A 22,181-nucleotide genomic window follows, 5' to 3' on the forward strand; every position below is an offset into this window, starting at 1 on the left:
AAACGTGATTTGTCCAAGACGAGCCCTGTTTTCCCGCCCAGGCGCATTTACCCGTTCCAGCAGGCTCATCTCCTGGAACTCAGGGCTGGTGTTGGCCAGCCGCTGAAGTGTGTGTGTCAGGTCGTACGATGTGGAGAAGTAGAATCCATCCACATTCAGGACATGGCTGATCATCGTCAGGAAGGATTTGTTGTCCTGTAGCTGGGTAGGGAAGAGAAATGCAAGAAACCCATTTAGCCAGCATGAGGGGAAAAAAAATAGAATGAAAAGCAAGACTAAAGGAAAATTGGTTCTTACTTGCTAATTTTTGTTCCTGTAATACCACAGGATCAGGCCAGACAAGCGGGTTATGCATCCCCACCAGCATATGGAGGCAGAGAACAGGCACTGCTACATAACCAAGAGTGCAACCTGCAGTCCCTCAGTTTTGAACTATACCCAAGCTAAGAAATTAGAAACTACCTAAAACCCCTCTAGGGCAAACAGGTAAAGCAGGACAAGAAACCCCCTGCCCTGGAGCCTCTCTGATCTCCATAAGTCTATATGTAACAATATGTAATATATTTGCTGCATGTAATACCTTACTGTATATAATGAGCCTTACAAGTAATATCTATTATAAGTAATCAACTTACACTACATGATAAGTTACTGTGATGATGCTTATACAACCTGTTACATGACTCTGTAAACCGTTCTGATGGCGAAACTGAATGACGGTATCCAAAACACGTTAAATAAATAAAACTCCACAAACTTAATCAGAAAGGCTCAACTATATTACGACAACTATCAGAAAACAGTCTTTCGGCAGTGACGGGGAGGGTCTCTGGACTGATCTGTGGTATTACAGGAACGAAAATTAGCAGGTAAGAACCAATTTTCCTTTCTTGTACATACCCAGATCAGTCTAGACAAGTGGGATATACCCAAGCACCCCTAGACTGGGCAGGAACCCGAAAGACCTGAACGTAAGACATCCTCACCAAATGATGCATCTTGCTGGGCGTGCTTGTCCAAATGTGTGCAGCAAAGACCACACTGCTGCTCTGCAAATTTCCTGAGGAGAAAGTAATTGACACTTGGCCCAGGAAGCTGCCTGTGCCCTGGTAGAATGTGCTTTCAGCCCCTCTGGAACCCTACGACCTTTACAAGTGTAAGCAGAGTAAATGGCCTCCCTAAGCCAATTGTTGCCTTTGAGGCCTTATCACCTTTCTTCACTCCTCCAAACAATACAAAAATGATCTGAGCGCCAAAAGAAATTTGTGACCTCCAGATAATGCAAAATAATCCAGTGTACATCCAACAGATGCAGTTCCCTCTCCTGAGGGGAATCCCTGGACCACTCTGGAAAGGCCAGAAGATCTAGTGTCTGATTGACATGGAAAGAAGACACCACCTTCGGCAAAAAGAAGGGAACTGTTCGCAACATAACCCCATCATTGGAAATACTCAAAAAGGGGTCTCTGCACGACAGAGCCTGCAACTTCGAAATCCACCTGGCTGAACAAATTGCTACCAGAAAAACCATCTTTAAGGTCAGATCCTTCAATGTTGCCCTTCAAGGGCTCAAAAGGTGGCCCACAAAGTGCCTGAAGAACCAAGTTGAAGGTCCAATTGGGACAATTTCTGCACCAGCGGGTGCAAATACTTCACTCCTTTCAGAAAACGAATCACATCCGGATGGGAGACTAACCATCTCCCACACACCTTGCCCTTAAGGGAACCCAAAGCAGACACCTGTACACGAAGCAAATTATAGGCCAACCCCCTTGGACAAGCCCTCATGTAAAAAGGATAAAATCTGGGGCACATCCACTGAAAGGGGATCTAGGTGGTCCTGCAGACACCAAGAATCAAAAGCCCTCCAGACTCTAGCATACGCTAACAAAGTTGAGGGTCTCCATGCCTGGAGAATAGAAGTCACCTGCTCTGAATAGTCCTTCAGGCGCAAGCATTGCCTCTCAAAAGCCAAGCTGCGAGACAAAAGTGTTCTCCCGATCTGAAAATATGGGTCCCTGACACAGCAAGCGAGGCAGGTGAGCCAATCTGAGGGGCTCCCTCGACCACAAGATACACTAGATCCACGAACCAAGAGCAACAGCCACTCTGGCGCCACTAGCACCACTGACTCTAGATGAGACTATGCGCAGAACAATGCGACCGATGAGAGGCCAAGGGGGAAACACGTACAACAGGATCCCCAGGGGCCAATTGCACACCAAAGCATCCAGGTCCACCGCACCGGTCTCTCTTCTGTGACTGATATACCTTGTCTTCGCATTGGAACATGTCACCATGAGATCCAGTTGAGGCTCGCCCCATCTGGTACAGATCTGATCCCAACCTTCCAGACAATTCGCATTCCCCAGGGTCCAATGCTGTCTGCTGAGGAAATCCACCTGCACATTGTCCACACCTGCTCCACCCAGGCAAACAACTGTCGGGCTTCCAGAGCCACCACATGGCTTCTCATCCTCCCTTGGTGGTTGAAGATTGCCACAGTCATCGCATTGTCCAAAAAAACCTGTACCATTCTGCCTCTGATCCAGGGGATAAAACATCTCCAAACTGCCCTTATTTCTAGGCGATTGATGGACCAGGTCCTCTCCTCCGCTGACCACGGTCCCTGGGCTGAATGTCCCTGGTACGTCACACCCCAATCTTGAAGACTGGCGTCTGTGGTCACTACCACCCAGTCCGTGGTCTCTAGATCAGGACGCGATAGCTACCACAACAGATTGGATTTGGACTCTTGGAGAGGCAAGGGTAGATGATACTCCTTAGATACAGGATTCCACCTGGATAAGAGTGTGTAACCATCGCGGACCACTTCTAACACCCAGCGGTCTGAGGGAATCCTGTCCCACTCCTCAAAGGCTGGATAATCTGCCCTCTATTGCTTCTACAGAGGAATGGGCAAGGCTGGCTTCATTATGAGGATTTGCTACCACCAGGGCCTTGACTGGCACTGTGCCTGGCAGGCCCCTTGAAAGGACTGCTGACACCAGCTGACTTCTTAGCCCCCATCCCAGAGGTGGGCTTGCCAGAAGGGAACCTATGCAAATCCCAAAAACGGGACCGAAGTGGAAAAACCTTTTTGATGGACTTTCGGGCCTCTGGAAGCTTATTTCCCTTGGACCCTCCCCAAAGTCCATCGGTTGATCCAAATCTTCCCCAAACAGGAGTTTCCCCTTAAAAGGGAGATTATACAGTTGGGCCTTGGACGACATGTCCACGGGCCAACTCCGTGGACCAATTTTGTAGCCACAACAGCTTGCGAGCTGCTACTGACAAATCCATACTCCTAGCCTTTGTGCGGACTAGGTCGTAAACTGCATCTGTGACATACCACACCAGCCTCCAAGCGCACAGCTTGTAGAGAATCCCCATCCATGGAGGAAGCCGGCTCTCACAGCTTCTGCACCCAGCAGAGACATACTCTCTGCATCATGCTACCACAAATCACAGCCCAGAGACAACGCAGACACCTCAAACAGCCACTTCAACTGAATCTCCAACTTGTGGTCCTGAACATTGCTCAAAGCGGCAGCCCCCGCCACTGGGATGGTTGCCTTCTTGGTGACCACTGAAACCACCGCGTCCACTTTCAGAATTTGCAGAAGCTCCAATGTCTCCTCCAACAGGGGATAGAGTTTAGCAATGGCCCTTCTAGCCTTCAGGCCCCCTTTCAGGGAGTCCCACTCCCTGTTTTGAATCTTCTTCAAAGGAAAGGCACTAGGGGGCCCCTACAGACCATCCAGGACCGGATTCATGCCCTCAGTAGCCAACACTTCCTGAGTCACCTTCACCACCAATTCCTGTAAAACCTGTGGAAGGAGGGACATAACTCCTTTTTAAAAAAAAAAAAAAAAACCAAACTGACTACGCGGGGGTCATCACCCTCTGACACCGGCAACTCATCTAGGTCCAGATCATCCTTATTCGGGTCCGTCTGGAGCCACATCCATGGCTGCATCCTGTCCTCTGAAACACCATCCGAGTCCTCCCCATCTCTGGGGTCAGGCTCCAGACCTGCTCAACCCAAACCTAGTCGATGCACTGGGTCACCGGATCCCCCTGCACCTTAGGGGTTCTTAGACACACGCCCGGGAACTCTTTGGATGTTTAAAACAGCTGCTCCCTTTCTTGCCAGGAAGGCCTTATGGAGGAGCAGAATAAACCATATATATGAAATGAGAGCATACAAACTTTAATTTCAAAACTTTTTACATAACCTTTACCATAAAAAATGGCATACCAACACACACACTCATACCCATTCATTCTTCAATATTAAAACAATGTTACAATACTTGTTCATAACAAACCCTATTGTGCAAGCTTATACAAATTTGTTTTTTCATCAATAATGATCTTTAACATCCTTGTGGCTTATATGACATTTACAACTCTTTGATGCAAGAAATAGTTAAATCAACATATCTTCACTGCTGTATTGATGATTATATTATATGCCTGATTGGCTATACTATCATTATTTTCACCCACATTGTTTACCTGATTGGGAGCAGAAAATACTCCAGAGAAAAGTCCTCTGGGTCTCCATCCCCTTGATCGGAGAGACTGGCCCCAGAATCATGACCCCCCCTTCGAAGTCCTTCTGAACCACAGGCAAAGGGGGGAAGGCCCATCCTGTGGGTTACCGCTGAGCGCAGAGTCCTGTACGCGATCTTCACCTGGCACAGGCACTCCCCGAGATCCCCCCTGAACAGAGGGCCCTCTTCTCTAGGGACACCCCCTCCTCCCCCGTGGTCCCCTCACCATCCACCTGGCAGCCGGTGTACAAGAATTTGCTGCTCAGCTGAGCAGACTCAGTTCCACACACCCTGCAGGCCGCTACTCGTGGTTTTGGCGCCATATCCGCAGGAGCACAGGCCCCAGACGCGGCTGCCCCAACCAAATGCGTGCGTGCCGACGCACACAGCTAGTGTCGGCTGCTCTCGAAAACGTGGTCAGAGCCCCCCCATGAACCCCCAATGAAGATCAAATGATCCCACCGAAGAAATGTGTGTGACAGCTTCGGCCAGACACCCCGAAAGATTGGTGAACTGAAGGAAACTGCACCCACAGTCCTACAAAAAGCCACGACCTCCCTCACCAATCTTGGGGCCATCGGAGGGAGAGGTGAGAGAAGCACCCCCTCCCCCTCCCCGCGCCTTCCCCTCCTGGTGTGCCAGCAGTTCGCACTGCTACTAACGCACTCACCGCTGACTACTCCCTGAAGCCGCTGCTAAGAGAAAAACACCTCTTACTCTTTTTTTTTCTTTTTAAAAACAAGAACAGCAGCTTAATTAAGAAGAGCAGGGTACTTCCCTGACAGGCTGGTGCAGGCCTCAGGAGGAGGGCATCAGTGCTCTTGAGAGAGCTAGTCCTCTGGCTATCCCCCCGGTCACCCTGCTCCACCTGAGGGATGGTCCACGAAGGAGCCTAATACCTCAGGGAGCCTTTCAATCTGTCTCTCCACTTGAATTTGATCAGACTGCAGGTTAGCACCTCTACCATCTGCTGGAGACAGAGAAACACAGAGGGACTGCAGGCGGCACTCTCGGTTATGTAGCAGTGCCTCAAGGTTTTGTTCTCCGCCTCTGTCCGCTGGTAGGGATGCATAACCCGCTTGTCTGGACTGATCTGGGTATGTACAGGAAAAATGTTATTTTCTTTCCCTATTTCAAGCAAACTGAAAAAGGGCAGCGATTATGACAAAGAAAAAAATAAAAAGCAGCCCACATGTTCAGTTGGGGGGCAAATACTTTTCTTGGCTGGATGCTAATTTTTATAGTACTTAGTTGATGAACTGACTTGATAATTCTATTGCTCGGCTTGTGAACCCCCCCTCCCCCACTATGTCCAGCAGCATGAGCAGTCTGGCACGCCTGTCCCCCCTTTCACTGACACGGGGAGGGTGGTGCTCCTGGGCACAGGATGAAGGTATCCAGCACCCATGGAGCAGGATTGAAATCCCAATCTCCAGCCAAGGAGGCACCTACCCCGACCAAACACCAGCAGCCCATTTTTCAGGTAACAAAAAAAAAAAAATAAATAAAAGCTGCCTGCAAAAGTTCACTACTCTCACCAATGGAACCAAAATGCCTTCATTTAAGGAAAAACACAAAAATCACTACCCATGTGATGAGGAATGAAATCCTTTCGTCTGCCAAGTCAACCAACCACAGACCCAGAGAACATGGTGCAGCAGCTCAGATTACTTCTTAAAAAATTGTAAGTACAGCATCGAGTGCTCTAGCACCACCACTATTGCTGAGGGCAGGAATCCCTTATGTGCCCCCTAAGCCCCAAAGTCCACGCTGTCCTAGTTCACTTTGTGCTGTGCATTTATGAATAAGCTTCTACAGTAAAAGGAGAGTGGGGCTGAAGGACTGGGGGTATGCCAGGATCTATTGACAATCCTGCATCTTCAAGGGACAAAAAAAAAAAAAAACAAAAACAACGCTCGACAGGTTGGATAACATGATACAGGCTTTATTGTGTACTAGTGATGATTACTGGAAAACCAAGAAAAAGCACCATTTAAACCATTTAAGAAAACAAAGAAACATTTTGAAAAAAAGAGCCCCTCTTTTCAGGCACCCTCCATTGAAATAAAAATGCAGAACTAAAAAAAGACCAGAAAAGGAAGGACTTTGCCTGGAATTTGTATTTTAACTGTTGCTATGTTGAAAAGTCAGCCCAGACTTGAAATGCTTTACTGCTGCCATTCTAGCGGCCTCATACCTGTGCATCAGTCAAGTGCAGCATGGTCTTCTTGTAGGAGAGGATATCAAAGTCTGTTGCCTTCCAGATTGTGTGATTCAGCAAGTCTCCGACTTTTTTCTTCTTTGCTATGATGATAAGATAATTACCTGTTTAAAAATAAATAAATAAAAAGGCAAGGGTCAACAACAGTTTCATCATAATTTGGCCAGACGAGAGCTCTCAGCAGAATTCTGAGCCAAAAGGGTGGCAACTCTATTTTTGGCTTGGACTGGCTTCCCGGCCCCAGATGTAACCGTGCAGCACAGGGGATTTGTGTCCATTATCATGGGGCTGGTCGGGCCTGGGTGCTTCGTGGAGACAATACTCTCTGGCCCAGGGAGGGAAGAATATGGCTGTTGCTATCATGGGCAGTAAGTGCAAGGAGAGAGAGTGCCCCTTAAGCCTCACTGTTTGAGGGTACACTGCACGAACGAAAAAAGGGGAGAGGAACCCCTCCAGCACAGCCCTCTTGTCTGTTTAATTCAGAAAAGAACTTGTTTCAGAAATGGAATTGTAAGTTTTTGCTTGAAAAATTCAGAGTTGCTGCTTAAATGAAGGTCGACGCTCCTGGAAGCAATTCATGACTACCCCCCTCCTGTGCTTTTTCGCAGGGTTTTCAGGTTGGCACCACAGAAATGCATGTAAATATAAAATACACGTGTAAGTGATATTTTTTTTTACCTCTTAAGACTACTTTGAATATCCTTTTCATGTGAAATCTATTAAATTTATACATTAAGAGTATGTGCGTGTATGAGAACATCTATATATAAATAATTGTGTATGTGCAAAGATTTCTCTCGCAAGCAAAGTCATGTCGTATGACACACAACTCACTTAAAACAAACCCTTTTATAGCATGAGACATGTTATTTTATAATCAGCTTTATTTTCAGTTTGCTGACAGTCCCCTCCCCTTTCTGAAACAGAGCAACTGTTCAACTTTTGTTGTGAATCTGGCTAAATTCTTCAGAGTGTTTTTTGAATTAACTTTTTTTTTTTTTTTAATTTTTTGCTATTTATTTTCTAATTTTTTTTTTTAATAGTACTTATTTTTAGCATGTTTCAAAAAAAAAAAAAAAAAAAAAAGGTAAAAACGATATTACTTTTGATGCAGCTATCTGAGGAGCTGTCTGGGGCATGGTGCTAAACAAAAGTTAAATGAGCTTTAATAAACCCTTGGGTTATTTGTCATTCTCGTTTAGCTTTTGTTCACCCTCTCTCGGCTTTTCCTCCACACACCCTCTATTTGCCACTCTCCCTTCTCCACCCTGCCCATCTTGCCACAAATGCCTCATTTACTCCCCCACCCCCCCCCCCACAAGCGAATCTCCAGCATAATCCATCTCCTTTTTGGGCCACATGGCTCGGCTGTAAACCCCAAGACTGGTAGTGCCAGTAGGTCTGGGAGTAGTCACAATGCAGCTCCCAGCAACAGCAATGCTGCCCTTTCGCCCACTGCTATACCTTTTTCTTTTGCAGACGGATCGTGTGGCTGCACACAGACAGTCCTCCCCCCTTAGCAATCGTTCACCCCTCCACCACCACCACCACAAATTGCTACTTACGATTTTACTTTTCTGGTTCCTGTTTTCCTTACCTGCCACCAGTTTCATGGTTCCCAGAATGCCATGTATCTGTCTTGTAACAGCTGATGGAGGGATATCTTTCTTAACTGGGGAAAAAAAAAAATATATAAAGCAATGAATAAGAACCAACCACTCACAGTCGGGCCGATTCAGTAAAATGCGTGGGACAGCCGGTGCTCCGAGGCGAGCACCCGTTCTCCCAATGTGCGCCCAGGCCACTCTCCTGGGTGCGCGATTCAGTATGCAAATGAGGGCCTGCGCCTCCTTATTGGCAGAAGTGGCGCCTGTCAGCGGGTCTGACAGCCGACCCTTAATTTTACCGGCGTCGGTTGTCAAACCCGCTGACTGCCACAGGTTTGGAAAACAGATGCCGGCAAAATTGAGCGTCCATTTTCCAACGATATTAAGTCGGAGGGCGTACAGAAAAGCAGATTTTTCTGCTTTTCTGTACACTTTCCCGGTGCCGGCCGAAATTAACTCCTGCCTTTGGGCAGGCATTAATTTCTGAAAGTAAAATGTGCGGCATGGCTGCACATTTTACTTTCTGTATCGAGCGGGACTAACTAATAGGCTCATCAACATGCATTTGCATGTTGAGCACGCTATTAGTTTCGGGGGGGGGGGGGGGGGGGGAAGAGGGGGTTTGGACATGCATTTTCCACGCGCTATTATCCCTTATTGTATAAGGGGTAATAGTGCGTTAAAAACGCACGTCCAAACGGGGGCTAACGTTGCGCTCGGCCTGAGCGCACCATACTGAATCAGCCTGAGCGTGCCACCCGCAGTCCCTCAGTATGACCTGTACCCAAGCCAAGATAAGATTAAGCCATAAAACAACTTTCCACCCCAAAAGCAGGTAGGGAAAAGGTGGAGCCTCCCCCCCCCCCCCGACCCAAACTAGAGCCCATTCATCCATAAAGGAGATTGAAAACTCCCAAAATTTAAGAACAACCTTTTACTATCTTCACACAGCAAAGCAGAGTAGCTTTCCAGAAGAGACGGAGCTCTGGACTGCTCTGTTGTATTCCGGGAATGAAAATCAGGTAAGAACCAGGTTTTCCTTTTCTGTTCATACCCCAGATCAATCCCGACACATGGGATGTACCCAAGCTACCCTAAACTGGACGGGAATCTGAAAAACACGCTCACAGTACACTCTCCCCAAAACCAGCCATTTCCAGCGCTTGAACATCCAGTCAGTAATGCCTTGTAAAGTGTGTAGAAAAGACCAGTTCTGTGGGGGGAATGAACTAATACTCAGCCCAGGCTACCACCTGCACCCTAGTACAATGGACCTGAAGCCCCTCAGGAATCGTACGCCCTTTGCTTACATAAGCCAACACCAGGGACACTTTTAACCATCATGCCATGGAGGCTTTAGAAGCTTTATTCCAATTGGTTCACCAAACAAAAACAAAAAAAAAAGTGTTTGGATCTCCAAAAGCTGTTGGACTTTCAAATAATGCGACAGGACTTGACAGACATCAGACAAGGGAAGTTCCTTTGTACGTGGAACGGAAGAGACCAGATTCCAGAAAGAGGGAAGGTCCACTGCCTGACCGAGGCGAAAGACAGATCCTACCTTTGGTAAAAAAAAAGAAAAAAAAAAAGAAAAAACACCATGCACCAAAAGACCTCATTCTCCAAAGACTAGAGGGAAAGGAACACAGTCCTAAAAGACAGAATGCTTGAATCTCTAGAATCCTCCTGGTCAAAACAGATGACCACTAGAAATATTAACTTAGGCATCGCGGAAGGGCTTTACACTCTCTCAATGGCTCAAATGAAGGACCACAGAGAACCTGTAAATTTCAAACTCAGGTCCAAACGAGAGGAACAGTTGCCTCACTGGAGGACGCATATGCTCCACCCTTCTAAGAGATGAGTCACATCCAGATGCAAAGCCAGGAATACTCTATGCCTCTTACCTCTGAAACAGTCCAAGGCTTCCACCTGCACTCAGAATTTAATGCAAGCCTTTTCACAAAGCTGCCAGAACGTGAACTATAGACACTTGAAGAAATGCAACACCCTCTCCAAGGCATCATGCCCCAAATATTCTCCACACCCTGACGTAAACCAATGAAGTGAAAGGTCTCCTAGCCTACAACAAGGTGATACTGACTTCTTCCGAATTATCTCAATTCGAATAGCCTCTCAGTTTCATATAATTCCTGCCAAAGCCAGGCTGCGAGACAAAAGTGAACCACCTGATCAAAACCATGGGACCTTGATGAAGTATCTTGGGAAAATGCCCAGGCCTTAGGGAGCCATCCACTGCCTCATTTTCCAAGTCCACAAACCATGAGTGACTTGGACCATTCCAGAGCTACAAGCATCACTCTCCCAGGTAAGCCCTGATACTTCATAGCACCCATCCTATTAGGGGGCAACAAGGAAAGACATGTAACCAACTCTGCTGCGACTTCCCGCTTGCGACTGAAGCAGCATTTGGCCTTCTGCTTCAATGCAGTCGGGTCCAGCTAAGGAATGCCTCACCTAGAGTGAATGAGAGCCCATGTCTCTTCCTCCCGATTCCATTCTGAGGTCCAGTACCTGCCGGCTTAGAAAGCCGGCCTGAATGCTGTCTACCCCAGCGATTTGAGATGCCACCAGAGCTAGCAGATGTTATGACGCCCAGCGGAAAGGTTCCTAGATATATCGAGACACTAAGGGATCCCTGGTTTTCCCTTAGCGGTCAATATCTGGGATGCGGTTATCCAAAACATTGGGATGTAATGGGGGGTAAAAGAAGATGTGCATGGACCAAGAGAGGGATATTGGGTTGATAGTGTCTGGAGATCTGACTGTAGCAAAGCAACGTGACAAGGCGATAATTAAAATCAGAATACTGGGCTGCTTAGAGAGGAATAACCAGTAAGAAAAAGGAGGTGATAATGCCCTCGTACAGGTCTTTGTCGAAGCCTCACCTGGAAGACTGTGTTCAGTTCTGGAGCCCGTATCTCAAAAAGGATAGAGCAGGATGGAGGCGGTGCAGAGAAGGGCGGCCAAAATGGTGTGGGATCAGTATCGGAAGAGAGGAGATGCGATACAGATCTTCAGATGCCTGAAAGGATTTAATGATTCACGAACTTCAAACCTTTTCTGTTGGAAAGAAATCAGTAGAACTAGGGGTCCCGAAACAAAACTCCAGGGAGGGATGACTCAGACCCAACACCAGAAAGCATTTCTTCACGGAGAGGGTAGTGGATGCCTGAAATGCTCTTCAGGAGGAGATGGTGAAGACTAAGATAGCCAAAGAATTGAAACATTGGAATAAACATTGTGGATCCCTAAAGGAAGGATATGAAGAAAAGGGTGCATGGGAGTAACTTGTTGGTGTAGCGGTTACTACCATTAACCAAATAAGCCTGATACTTTTGATGCAACTGCAACATTGATCTCTGCTTCAATGGCAAGGGGAAAAGGAGTTGGATTCAGAAAACAACCAATGACTTACGATATGGGGAACGGATAAGCATGGGAGTAACCAGCACGGAGCAGCAATTACTATCCTTAATAGAATGCAAGGGATTACTACCCTCAATCAATAAGCCTTGATGCTTTTGATGGAACTACATCACCACTCACTGCTTTGACAGCGGTGGGGGGAGGTGAAAGACAAATTGGATTCAGACGACAACCAACACTGGCCCTGATTTTTACAGTCTGGGGTACTGATACACAGACATAAGTGAGAAAGCACAGGACTGCTTCTAAGGCCAAGTCCATAAGCAAAACTCGTCAGTACTGTCTGAATTTTCAAGACGGTTCATCAATAAATGCATGGCGTAGTAGTTGCTACCCTTGAGAAAAACATATTTAACTAGTTAACACACAACTAGCAGATTACATAGAAGAACACAAAATTCTTTTCCCCACTCAATTCGGTTTTAGAAAAGCCTCAAGCACCGAATCCCTTCTCATCTCACTGACTGACTACATTATTTTGGGCCTCGATAAAGGACAGGCCTTCCTACTGATCTTATTGGATCTATCGGCAGCGTTCGATACTGTGAACCATGCCATATTACTAAATCAACTAGCGAACATCGGTATTGCAGGATCAGCACTAACATGGTTCAAAACATTCCTAGAAATCAGAGGTTTCAAAGTTAAAATCCACAACAAAGAATCCTCCAGATACCCATCATCACAAGGAGTTCCTCAGGGTTCCTCTCTCTCACCAACACTTTTCAACTTATACCTTCTCCCGCTTTGCCAACTGCTAAACAAATTGAACCTAAAACACTTCATATTTGCCGACGACGTCCAGATTGTGATCCCCATCAAAGAATCCATCACTAAAGCGCTAGAACTTTGGGAAAATTGCTTTCAAGAAATTAACGAGCTCTTATCCAGCTTAAATCTAATCCTAAACCAATCAAAAAGTGAATTCATTCTAATCTCTCCAGATAATTGCAAAATCACTACAAACCCGCCAGCCAACTTGCAAACCTCAAAAGTAAGAGATTTAGGAGTCTCCATAGACAACCGGCTAAATTTGAAATCGTTTATCAACCAAACAACCAAAGACTGCTTCCACAAACTGCACGTATTAAAAAGAATAAAACCCCTATTTCACTTCCATGATTATAGAACAGTGCTCCAAGCAATAATATTTGCGAAAATTGATTACTGCAACTCGATCCTACTAGGCCTCCCATCATCACATACTAAACCGCTCCAAATGATACAGAACACCGCAGCAAGAATTCTAACAAACAAAAGAAGACGAGATCACATTACACCAGTCCTTAAAGACCTACACTGGTTACCAATCCACTACAGAATAATTCATAAATCCCTCACCACAATCTACAAGAATATCCATGGATTGGCTCCACTCCATCTACAAATAGCTCTTAAAAAACACTCCTCCAACAGACCCATCAGAGAAGCATATAGAGAATATCTACAGGTACCACACAACAATACCACCCAACATATAACATTGAGAGATCGGGCCTTCTCCACAGCAGGTCCCCCACTGTGGAACTCCATCCCCCTAGAACTAAGACAGGAACCATGTCTTCCAACCTTCAGGAAAAGACTGAAAACATGGCTGTTCATGAAAGCATTTCCGGACCCTTAAAGATTCACTACCATCAAATGCAGCATTACTGAACATTTCCTATTAAACTGAAACAGTCACTATCTACCAATCATTACAATGTTTTACTTCTTGTTAAACTTTTTATCTTTCCTCTAACTCTAATCCCAGTTAGAATGACCCCCGTTTTATTGTAACTTTTTCTTCCATGCACTTGTTTTACTTTTTAATGTATTCTCTTATGTTATTAGTTATTTACGTTATAATGTATTTCTCACCCCTTGTTTTATGTAAACCGACATGATACGAACTCCGTGAATGCCGGTATAGAAAAATACAAATAAATAAAATAAAATAAAAAAAATATTGGTGGGCCTGCACGGTACAGCAGATACTATCTTAAAAAGCTTGCCATCATTACTATGTTGCTATGAAAAGAACATAAGATATGCCATACTGGGTCAGACCAAGGGTCCATCAAGCCCAGCATCCTATTTCCAACAATGGCCAAGCCAAGTCACAAGTTCCTGGCAAGTATCCAAACATTAAATAAATCACGAGCTACTATTGCTTATTAAATAATTTATGGATTTTTCCTCTAGGAACTTATCCAAACCTTTTTAAAAGCCAGTTACACTAACTGCTGTAACCACATGCTCCCTGGCAAATTCCAGAGCTTAACTATGTGCTGAGTGAAAAAAAATTCTCTTTGATTTGCTTTAAATGAGCTACTTGCTAATTTCATGGAGTGCCCTCTGGTCCTTCTATTATCTGAGAGAGTAAATAACCGATTTAAATTAACTTCAAGTTCTTTCATGATTTTGTAGACCTCTATCATATTCCCCCTCAGTCATCTCCAAACTGAAGAGCCCTAACTTCTTTAGCCTTTCCTCATAGGATAGCCATTTCATGCCCTTATTTTGGTCACCCTTCTCTGCACTGTCTCCAGTGCAACAATATCTTTTTTGAGATACTGTGACCAGAATTGCACACAGTATTCAAGATGCAGTCTGACCATGGAGTGATACAGAAGCATTATGACATCCATCCATTTATTTGCCATTCCCTTCCTAATAATTCCTAACATACTGTTTGCTTTTTTGATTGCCACAGCACACTGAGCCAATGATTTCAATGTATTATCCACTCTGACGCCTAGATCTCTTTCCTGGATAGCAACTCCTAAGATAGAACTTAGCATTGTGTAACTACAGCAAGGGTTATTTTTCCCTATATGCATCACTTTGCACTTGTCCACGTTAAATTTCATCTGCCATTTGGAAGCCCAATCTTCCAGTCTCGTAAGGTCCTCTTGCAATTTATCACAATCCGCTTGAGATTTAACTACTCTGCATAATTTTGTGTCATTCACAAATGTGATCACCTCACGCATCGTACCCCTTTCCAGATCATTTATAAATATATTATAAAGCAACAGTTCAAGTACAGATCCCTGAGGCACTCCACTGTTTACCTTTCTCCACTGTGAAAACTGACCATTTAATCCTACTCTGTAAATCCAAATACACCACATCTACCGGTTCACTTTTCTCCATGTTTACTCACCCAAACAAAATGTAGGAGATCTGTGAGGCAAGACTTCCCTTGGGTAAATCCATGCTGGCTGTGTCCCATCAAACCATGTCTATCTAAATGTCTTGTGATTTTATTCTTTATAACAGTTTTCACGGCACTGAAGTTAGGTTCACCAGTCTATAGTTTCCTGGATCACCCCTGGATCCCTTTTTAAAGATCGGGTTACATTGGCCCTCTTCCAATCTTCAGGTACAACAGATGATTTTAATGAAAAGATACAAATTAATTGAAATAGGTCTGAAATATCATTTTTTAGTTCTTTCAGAACCCTAGGGTTTAAACCACCCTGACCAGGTGATTTGCTACTCTTCAGTTTGTCGATCAGGCCTACCACATCTTCCAGATTCACCATGATTTGGTTCAGTTCTTCTGAAGTATCACCCATGAAAACCTTCTCTGGAATGAGTATCTCCAACATCCTCTTCAGTAAACACTGCATTGCTCAACAGAAGTCATACTGCTCAATTGCACAATTGTGGAAGAAAGGAAAGCAATGCCTTGCAAACCTCCCTAGTCTCCAAAAGAGTGATAATCCCCTTTCTCCGACCTTGTGCTGCTTGCTCCTGGCAAATGGCATCCCCTGCCTTTTCGACTGGTATCAGTGGTCACTATCACCCAATCTGCGATCTCCAACTCTATGCCCTGCACCAAATTGGCCCGAGAAAACCAGCTGGAAAGACTGGATCTGAAATCCCCCTATCAGTGGTAACTGAAGTTGGAACTTAATTATTTTTAAAACATTTGTTACCTGCCCTTCCTACGATCAGGGTGGGATACAGTAGAACATACATAATTCTTAAAGTGGGAACATAAAAACTCAGTACATATAATAAAATAAAAAACAGAATCAAAACTCTAAAAAGATGTCAATTAAAATTAAATCAAATCTAAAAAAGTAAAAAAAAAAAAAAAGACTAAAATGAGAGGAAGTCTGCTAAACAGAGGGGATTATGTTCAATTTGTCTGACTCGGGAATGTTTTCTTGAATAAGGAGGTTTTCAAAGCTTTAAAAAAAAAAAAAAAAAAAAAAAAAGAGGTTTTTTCAGTAAGCTGTCTCAGTTCAAACAAGAGGGAGTTCCGTAGTAGAGGGCCTGCAGATGATAAAAGAGCGCTCTCGAGTTTCTTCTAAGCGAACATCAAGAAGTAGCTGAGAGGAGGATCTTAGTGTTTTAACAAGAGCGTGAATCTTAAGAATTGATGTAATCCAGGGTGAATGAATATTATGAGTAACTGAATGTACAATTGTTGCCAGCTTATAATCTATTTGAAATGAAATGGGGAGCCAATGTAAGGATTCTAAAACAGGTGTGATATGTTCATGAATTGGAGTTCCTGTCAATAACCTGGCAGCTGCGTTCTGAATGATTTGTAGTGGACGTATGGTATGTGCAGGTAGACCAATTAATAGCGACTTGCAGTAATCAATACTTGCTCCATTGGGACAGAAGTGCCCTCTGAAAAAGTCCGCCTATGTGCGCATGCCCAGAAAACTAGATCTAGCGTAGCCACTACAGAACCCAAGAACTGCCAACACCACCAGACTTCGGGTACGAAAACCTGCGCCTGCAAACTAAGCACCCTTTCCTCTGTGAGAAGCACTTTGCCTAATCTGATATAGTCTCCTGGGTACTTCAGCGACTGGATCGGAATTAGGTTCTTTGCAGGGTTGACTATTCAGCCCAATGTCTGTATCCTCTGCATGAGCTGTTGAACTGGTTGCTGACCACCCAAATGAGACAGGAGTCCAGAAAGGATGTACTAAAATGCCCTCCTTTTATAGTGCCGCAGCCGCTACCGCTTTGATAAAAATGACAGCGGTGCTTTCCCCTAGCCCAAAATAGGAATGCACAAAACTGAAGATGCTCTGCCTGCACCATGAAGCAAAACAATGTTTGCTGCTCCACCCAGAATATGGAAATACGCTTCTGTGAGAAGCGGACAAGCAGGAACTCCTCTGTGTGGACAGCCGCAGCCACCAAGCGTAGGGTCTTCATTTGGAGCTTGGTACTCTCAGAGCCACGTTCCCCTCTTTTCAGATCTAGAATGGGCCGACAGGCATCCTTCTTTTCCGGAACCCCAAAATAGATGAAATACCATCCTCCGCCCTACTTCCTTGGTACTCCGGGTATCGCATCCAGGTGCCGTGGATGATCCAGCATGGAGTGAACCTCTTCTCAGTTGGGGCGATGAAGGCGCAAGGGGATCTTGTGCACCAAAACCTTTAGGCCTGCCCTCCAGCAACCTAGAAGATAAATGGTCCCTGAAGTGCCCAATCAGCCTGTCCAATCTTCCTCAAAGAGCACTGCTCAAAAAAAAGGGACACATCACAGCTGATGCTTGTCACCCATACTGATTACCCAAAGGGGGCAATGTGAGCAGACGCCTTGCTACCACTGTTTCCACCATAAACCAGCGGCCATGAGAAACCAGTGATATAAGGCCCACGCCCGAAGGGACTAGGCTACTTGGTGCCTATTGTAGCCAGAGCAAATTTGCTCGAGTCATGAAACTTCAAACAATACCCATGACGTGCACCTCTAAAACCCATAAAGTCTAGCTGGGGGATCATGGACTTCTTAGTGCTCCTCAAAACTGAGGCAAGCACCTTGAGACCCAGACTCTGTACTCTCAGTGCGGTTAATCCGTTTTTTTTTCTTAAACAACTTAGGCAGTCTTTTTTACAAGTAAAGAACTTTTATTATTGAAAAGACGGAGAAGAAAAGCCTTTCTGACAGTGCTGCTTAACCGTGTGTGCTGCCTGCAGTTTCTCAGTCTCCAGCAGATGGCAGGGGTGGAAAACCTGTAGTCAGTTTGGAGAGGATGTACTCCCAAGGATGCTAGGTCCTGATTTGGGCCATCCCTCTGGTAGAGTGGGGACCAGCAGGGGGCGGTCAGTGACCACCTTTTGATGCTCTTGTCTTTGCAGAGGAAGTGTTGATAGCCAGTGATGCTGGCTCCCTCATTCCCTCTGCCTCACCTCGCTACCCCTGCGCTGCAGCTTGTCTGGATTCCTCAGATCTTAGGGAAGTGACTGTTTGTTTATACTGTGATTCAAGCTTGTTAAAAAAAAAAAAAAAAAAAAAAGGCAGCAACAGTTTGTTCAGGGCAGTCAGCACTTGAGCTCTGGTGGAGCCTGTAAAGGCGGGCTGATGTTCTCCTGCAATGCAGGGGGTGCAGGCAGGCCCAGGCTGCTAGGGGTGGTGAGATGGCAAATGCCTACGGAGGAGCTGTGCACAACCATGGGACGTGGTGCTAGAGATTACTGCTGGACATGGGAGGAAAGGCTGGAGTTGATAGTCAGGGAGCTAGGACCCTCCTCAACTCGGGAGGTGAGGAGGGTCAGGTGACAATTTCTGTTTTGGCATCAGAAAGCCAGAGACTGAATTGGTCCTCGGTGTCTCAGTCAGTCCCACCCCAGATAAGCAATGCACGAGAACGGTGGCCATTTTGAGCCTTCCCATGTCGCTTGAAGAAACTGAAGAAACCTCCTCTTACCTCCAGTATGGAGACGGACTGTCCCAATAGGCTTCTGGTTGGGTGTATTTTCCCATGATTCTATACCGCAGGAGAGAAAAGGAGGCTGCAGCTGGAGAACACCAGCAAAGTATGAATGGTGGCCATTTTGCCTGTTTCCATGGTCCGAGGGGCTGCTCCTTCAGTTGGAATGGGAAGCAGTGTCATTGCCAGGAGCAAAATAGCAGAGCTGCATGATCTTTGCAAGGAAGCAGCAGGCATGGCCTCTGATTGTCTCCTTTATTTGTTTTCCTGTTGCTGCTTATTATAAAAAAAAAAAAAAAAGTAGTGTTTTTGTAAATGCAGCACTCCCAAGGGCCTGAGACAGGTGCTGGAGGAGATACTGGAACCAGAGGAACAGCGACCGTGATTGCTTCTCTCCCTGCATGCCTGGTAGGTTCGGGGATAGGCAGTACGGTCATAGGAAGCCTGTCTCAGCAGGGAAGCTGATCCTAATGAGCCCCCTCCTTTGGCCATCCTGACCCTAGCAGAGAAGGCTAAGGACAGATCCTAGTTTGAACATAAGACTTGCCATACTGGGTTAGACCAAGGGATCATCAAGCCCAGTATCCTGTTTCCAACAGTAGCCAAGCCAGGTCACAAGTACCTGGCAGGATCCCAAGGGGTGGATAGATTCCAGGCTGCTTATCCTAAGAATAAGCAGTGGATTTCTGTAACTCTACCTTAATAATGGTCAATGGCCTTTTTCTCCAGGAAACTTGTCCAAACTATTTTTTTTTTTTAAATTTAAACACAGCTACACTAAGAGCAACTCTTAGGCGCAGAGGAAGAGTGCAGGAAAACCCTCTGGGGAATTTCTTGGGGACAGGGAGGGTTGAATCCAGAGATGGTTTTTGGAGCCAGAGCAAGGTGGGGAAGATACCATTTTTTTTTTTTTTTAAAGGGCCTAGGGGGGCCCCCACTATGGTTTCCCAGTCCATGGGTTGGCCAATGTCTCTGTCTGGAATGGGGTGCTCCTAACACTGCACTGTTAATCCGTGTAGAGCACAGCTTTATAGTCTCCATCTGCTAGAAGGGAGGCAAAACCCCTGCATCTGGACTGATCTGGGGGATAAACTCATTAGTGAGTCGCCCTATGGTGTGCGCTTTAACACCCCCCCCCCCCTCGATTAGTACTCGCTGGGCGAGTGTCTCTTGGACACCTGAGACTGCACTCATAATGACAGAAAGGAGAGAGGAGAGAAGGGAAAGCAATGGAGGCAGCACTGGAGGGGAATAGATAGTGGCTAAGGTTGCTACGATAGGAATTAAAAAAGAGCAAGGGGAAGAGATAATGGCATCAAAATCGTACAAGAATTTTCCAAACAGTTATTTCCCTCTCCTCTGAAGTGGTCTTTGCACGCACAGAGAAATAGGCTGCTTATGGAAATCTGATAAAACAAAATTAGCTGTGATGCCTTATTTGTATTTAGTGCATTTTGCAATAACTAAACCAATCTTTATACAATAACACCTCCCCCCACCACACCTGAGCCATCAGCTGTCGGCAAACCTTTTTTTTCATCTGTTTTCCTCCGAAATTGCAGGCCAGAAACCAGCACCCTGAAAACCTGGGTGCTCCAAACAGGGGCAACAGAATTTTACTCCCAATCCCCCAATGCATATTCACTCCGGACAGCAGTTGCACCCCTTGCTGAAGACACCCTCAAAAGCAATCCCGAGAGTTATAAAACTAAGAGCACAGGTACCTGTAAGTGTGACCTCTGTGGACACTCTATCGATGGCCAGGACATCATTGGCCCCAGTGTCACACGCTTCTACGTAAAACTTTTCTGGTGTCGTGTGCCTGGAAAAGAAAAAAAAACAGCAGAGTCAGCCTTGGGGATGGCAAATGTGTGCTTGACTTTCATGACTACATGCTATGTGCTTCTACGTAGGAATGGACAAAGATCAATAGCAGCTCCTTCCTACAGACAAGAACTACCACTGGTAAAACCATGCTTCATTATAAGAACAGAGGCAGCATGGTGTTTATCAGAGGTAGTAGGTCTTGTCAGACAAATCTGATCAATTTCTTTGACTGGGTGACCAGAGAGCTGGCTTGCCGGGAGGATTAGATGGAAAGCACGTGGATTTCAGCAAAGCCTTTGACACGGTTCCGCAAAATTCGGCGAGTATACAGTCTTCTTGGACATTTATGAGGAACAATTTGGCAAGATACTGAGTTCACAGAAAGACGTGTGGACCGATGGCTATTGATAAAGCAATGAAGGCCTGTGCTGCCGGTAGTGCTCGTTTTGTAAGAATCATTTCTTTGGGCGTAAGACATTGCATGTGAGTTGTTGAGAAAGGTGCAGGGCATGAATGTTTTTTTAGAAGGTACAGATGTCAAAATGATGAAATTCACATCAGCTGTATTGTACATTCACCATGTTTTAGGGTTACACACCCATTAAACACCATTGTATGTTACATTTTGTTTACTTATGAATGTATATTGTTAAATGTGATATATTCTCATAAACATAATTAATGTATTGTACTATATTAAATATTTAATACATTTGTAAAATGTGTATATTTTTGTTTTCATGATACCACATTTTGAATGTACGTTTATTACAAAAAAAATGTTTGGAAATTTTATGAATTGAGTGTCCTAGTCCTACTGTTGGAAAGGGTAAATAACTATTCCCAATTTACCCATTCCACCTAACTCATGGATTTTATAAATTCCAATCATATCCTCCCCCTCAGTCGTCTCTTCTCCAGGATAGAGGGTCCTAATGTGTTTAGCCTTTCTCCTTAAAGGAAGCTTTTCTATCCCCTTTACCATTTTTGTCACACTTCTCTGTACCTTTTTTATGTCTGCTATGTCTTTTTTGACATAGTGTGACCAGAACTGCACACAATACTCAAGATGCAGTCACGCCATGGATCTCTACAAGGGCACATGATATTCTTAGTTTTGTTTTCGGCTCCTTTCTAAATAATCCCTAACATTCTATTTGTCCTTTTGACTGCCACCTCATACTGAGCTGAAGATTTCAAGGTATCATCCACGAGGACTCAGAGGTCTTTTTTCCTAACACGTAACCCAGCACAGAGTACCTGTAGTTGGGATTATTTTTCCCTATGAGCATTACTTTGCAGTTGTCCACATTAAATTGCATCTGCCATTTAGAAGCCCAATCTCCCAGTCCCACAAGGGGCACCTGCATTTCTTTGCAAATCGCTTTAGTTTTAACAACTCTAAACAATTGTGTCATCTGCAAATTTGGACAGCTCACTTGTGGTTCTTTTCTGTAGATAGTTTATGAATATGCTAAATAGCACAGGTCCAAAACACAGACCCTGGGACACTCCACTAATGATTTTTTGCCATTCAGAAAAAACTGACCATTTAATCTTACCACCACCCGTTTCCTCTCTTATCCAATTGTTACTCCAATCCCATGACATCCCAGTTTCCTGATGAGCCTTTCATGAGGGACTTTGTCAAATGCCTTCTGAAAATCCAAATACACTATACCAACTGGCTCATTACTGTCTCCATGTTTATTTAGAGCTTCAAAAATATCTAGTAAATTGGTAAGGCAAGACTTCCTTTTGCAAAAACCACGCCGACTCTCCCCCATTAAAACATGTCTGTGCGTTCAATAGTTTAGTTTTTAAGAATAGTTTCAACCATT

General features: G+C 45.0%; 1 protein-coding gene across 3 annotated transcripts in view; it reads right to left on the minus strand.

Annotated features, from left to right (window-relative positions):
- The window catches only part of SACM1L (SAC1 like phosphatidylinositide phosphatase), a 92,213-nt gene that overhangs the window by 54,991 nt on the left and 15,041 nt on the right, over nt 1-22,181 (minus strand). For all 3 annotated transcript variants that reach the window (XM_029589465.1, XM_029589467.1, XM_029589466.1), the window contains exons 2-5: nt 20,238-20,335; nt 8,378-8,452; nt 6,757-6,884; nt 52-201 (exon numbers count right to left, since the gene is read on the minus strand). In XM_029589465.1, coding sequence (XP_029445325.1) covers nt 52-201; nt 6,757-6,884; nt 8,378-8,452; nt 20,238-20,335 — 451 coding nt within the window. The remainder of the gene's footprint in view (nt 1-51; nt 202-6,756; nt 6,885-8,377; nt 8,453-20,237; nt 20,336-22,181) is intronic.

The sequence above is a fragment of the Rhinatrema bivittatum genome, chromosome 2, assembly GCF_901001135.1.
Source record: "Rhinatrema bivittatum chromosome 2, aRhiBiv1.1, whole genome shotgun sequence".
Taxonomy (NCBI): domain Eukaryota; kingdom Metazoa; phylum Chordata; class Amphibia; order Gymnophiona; family Rhinatrematidae; genus Rhinatrema; species Rhinatrema bivittatum.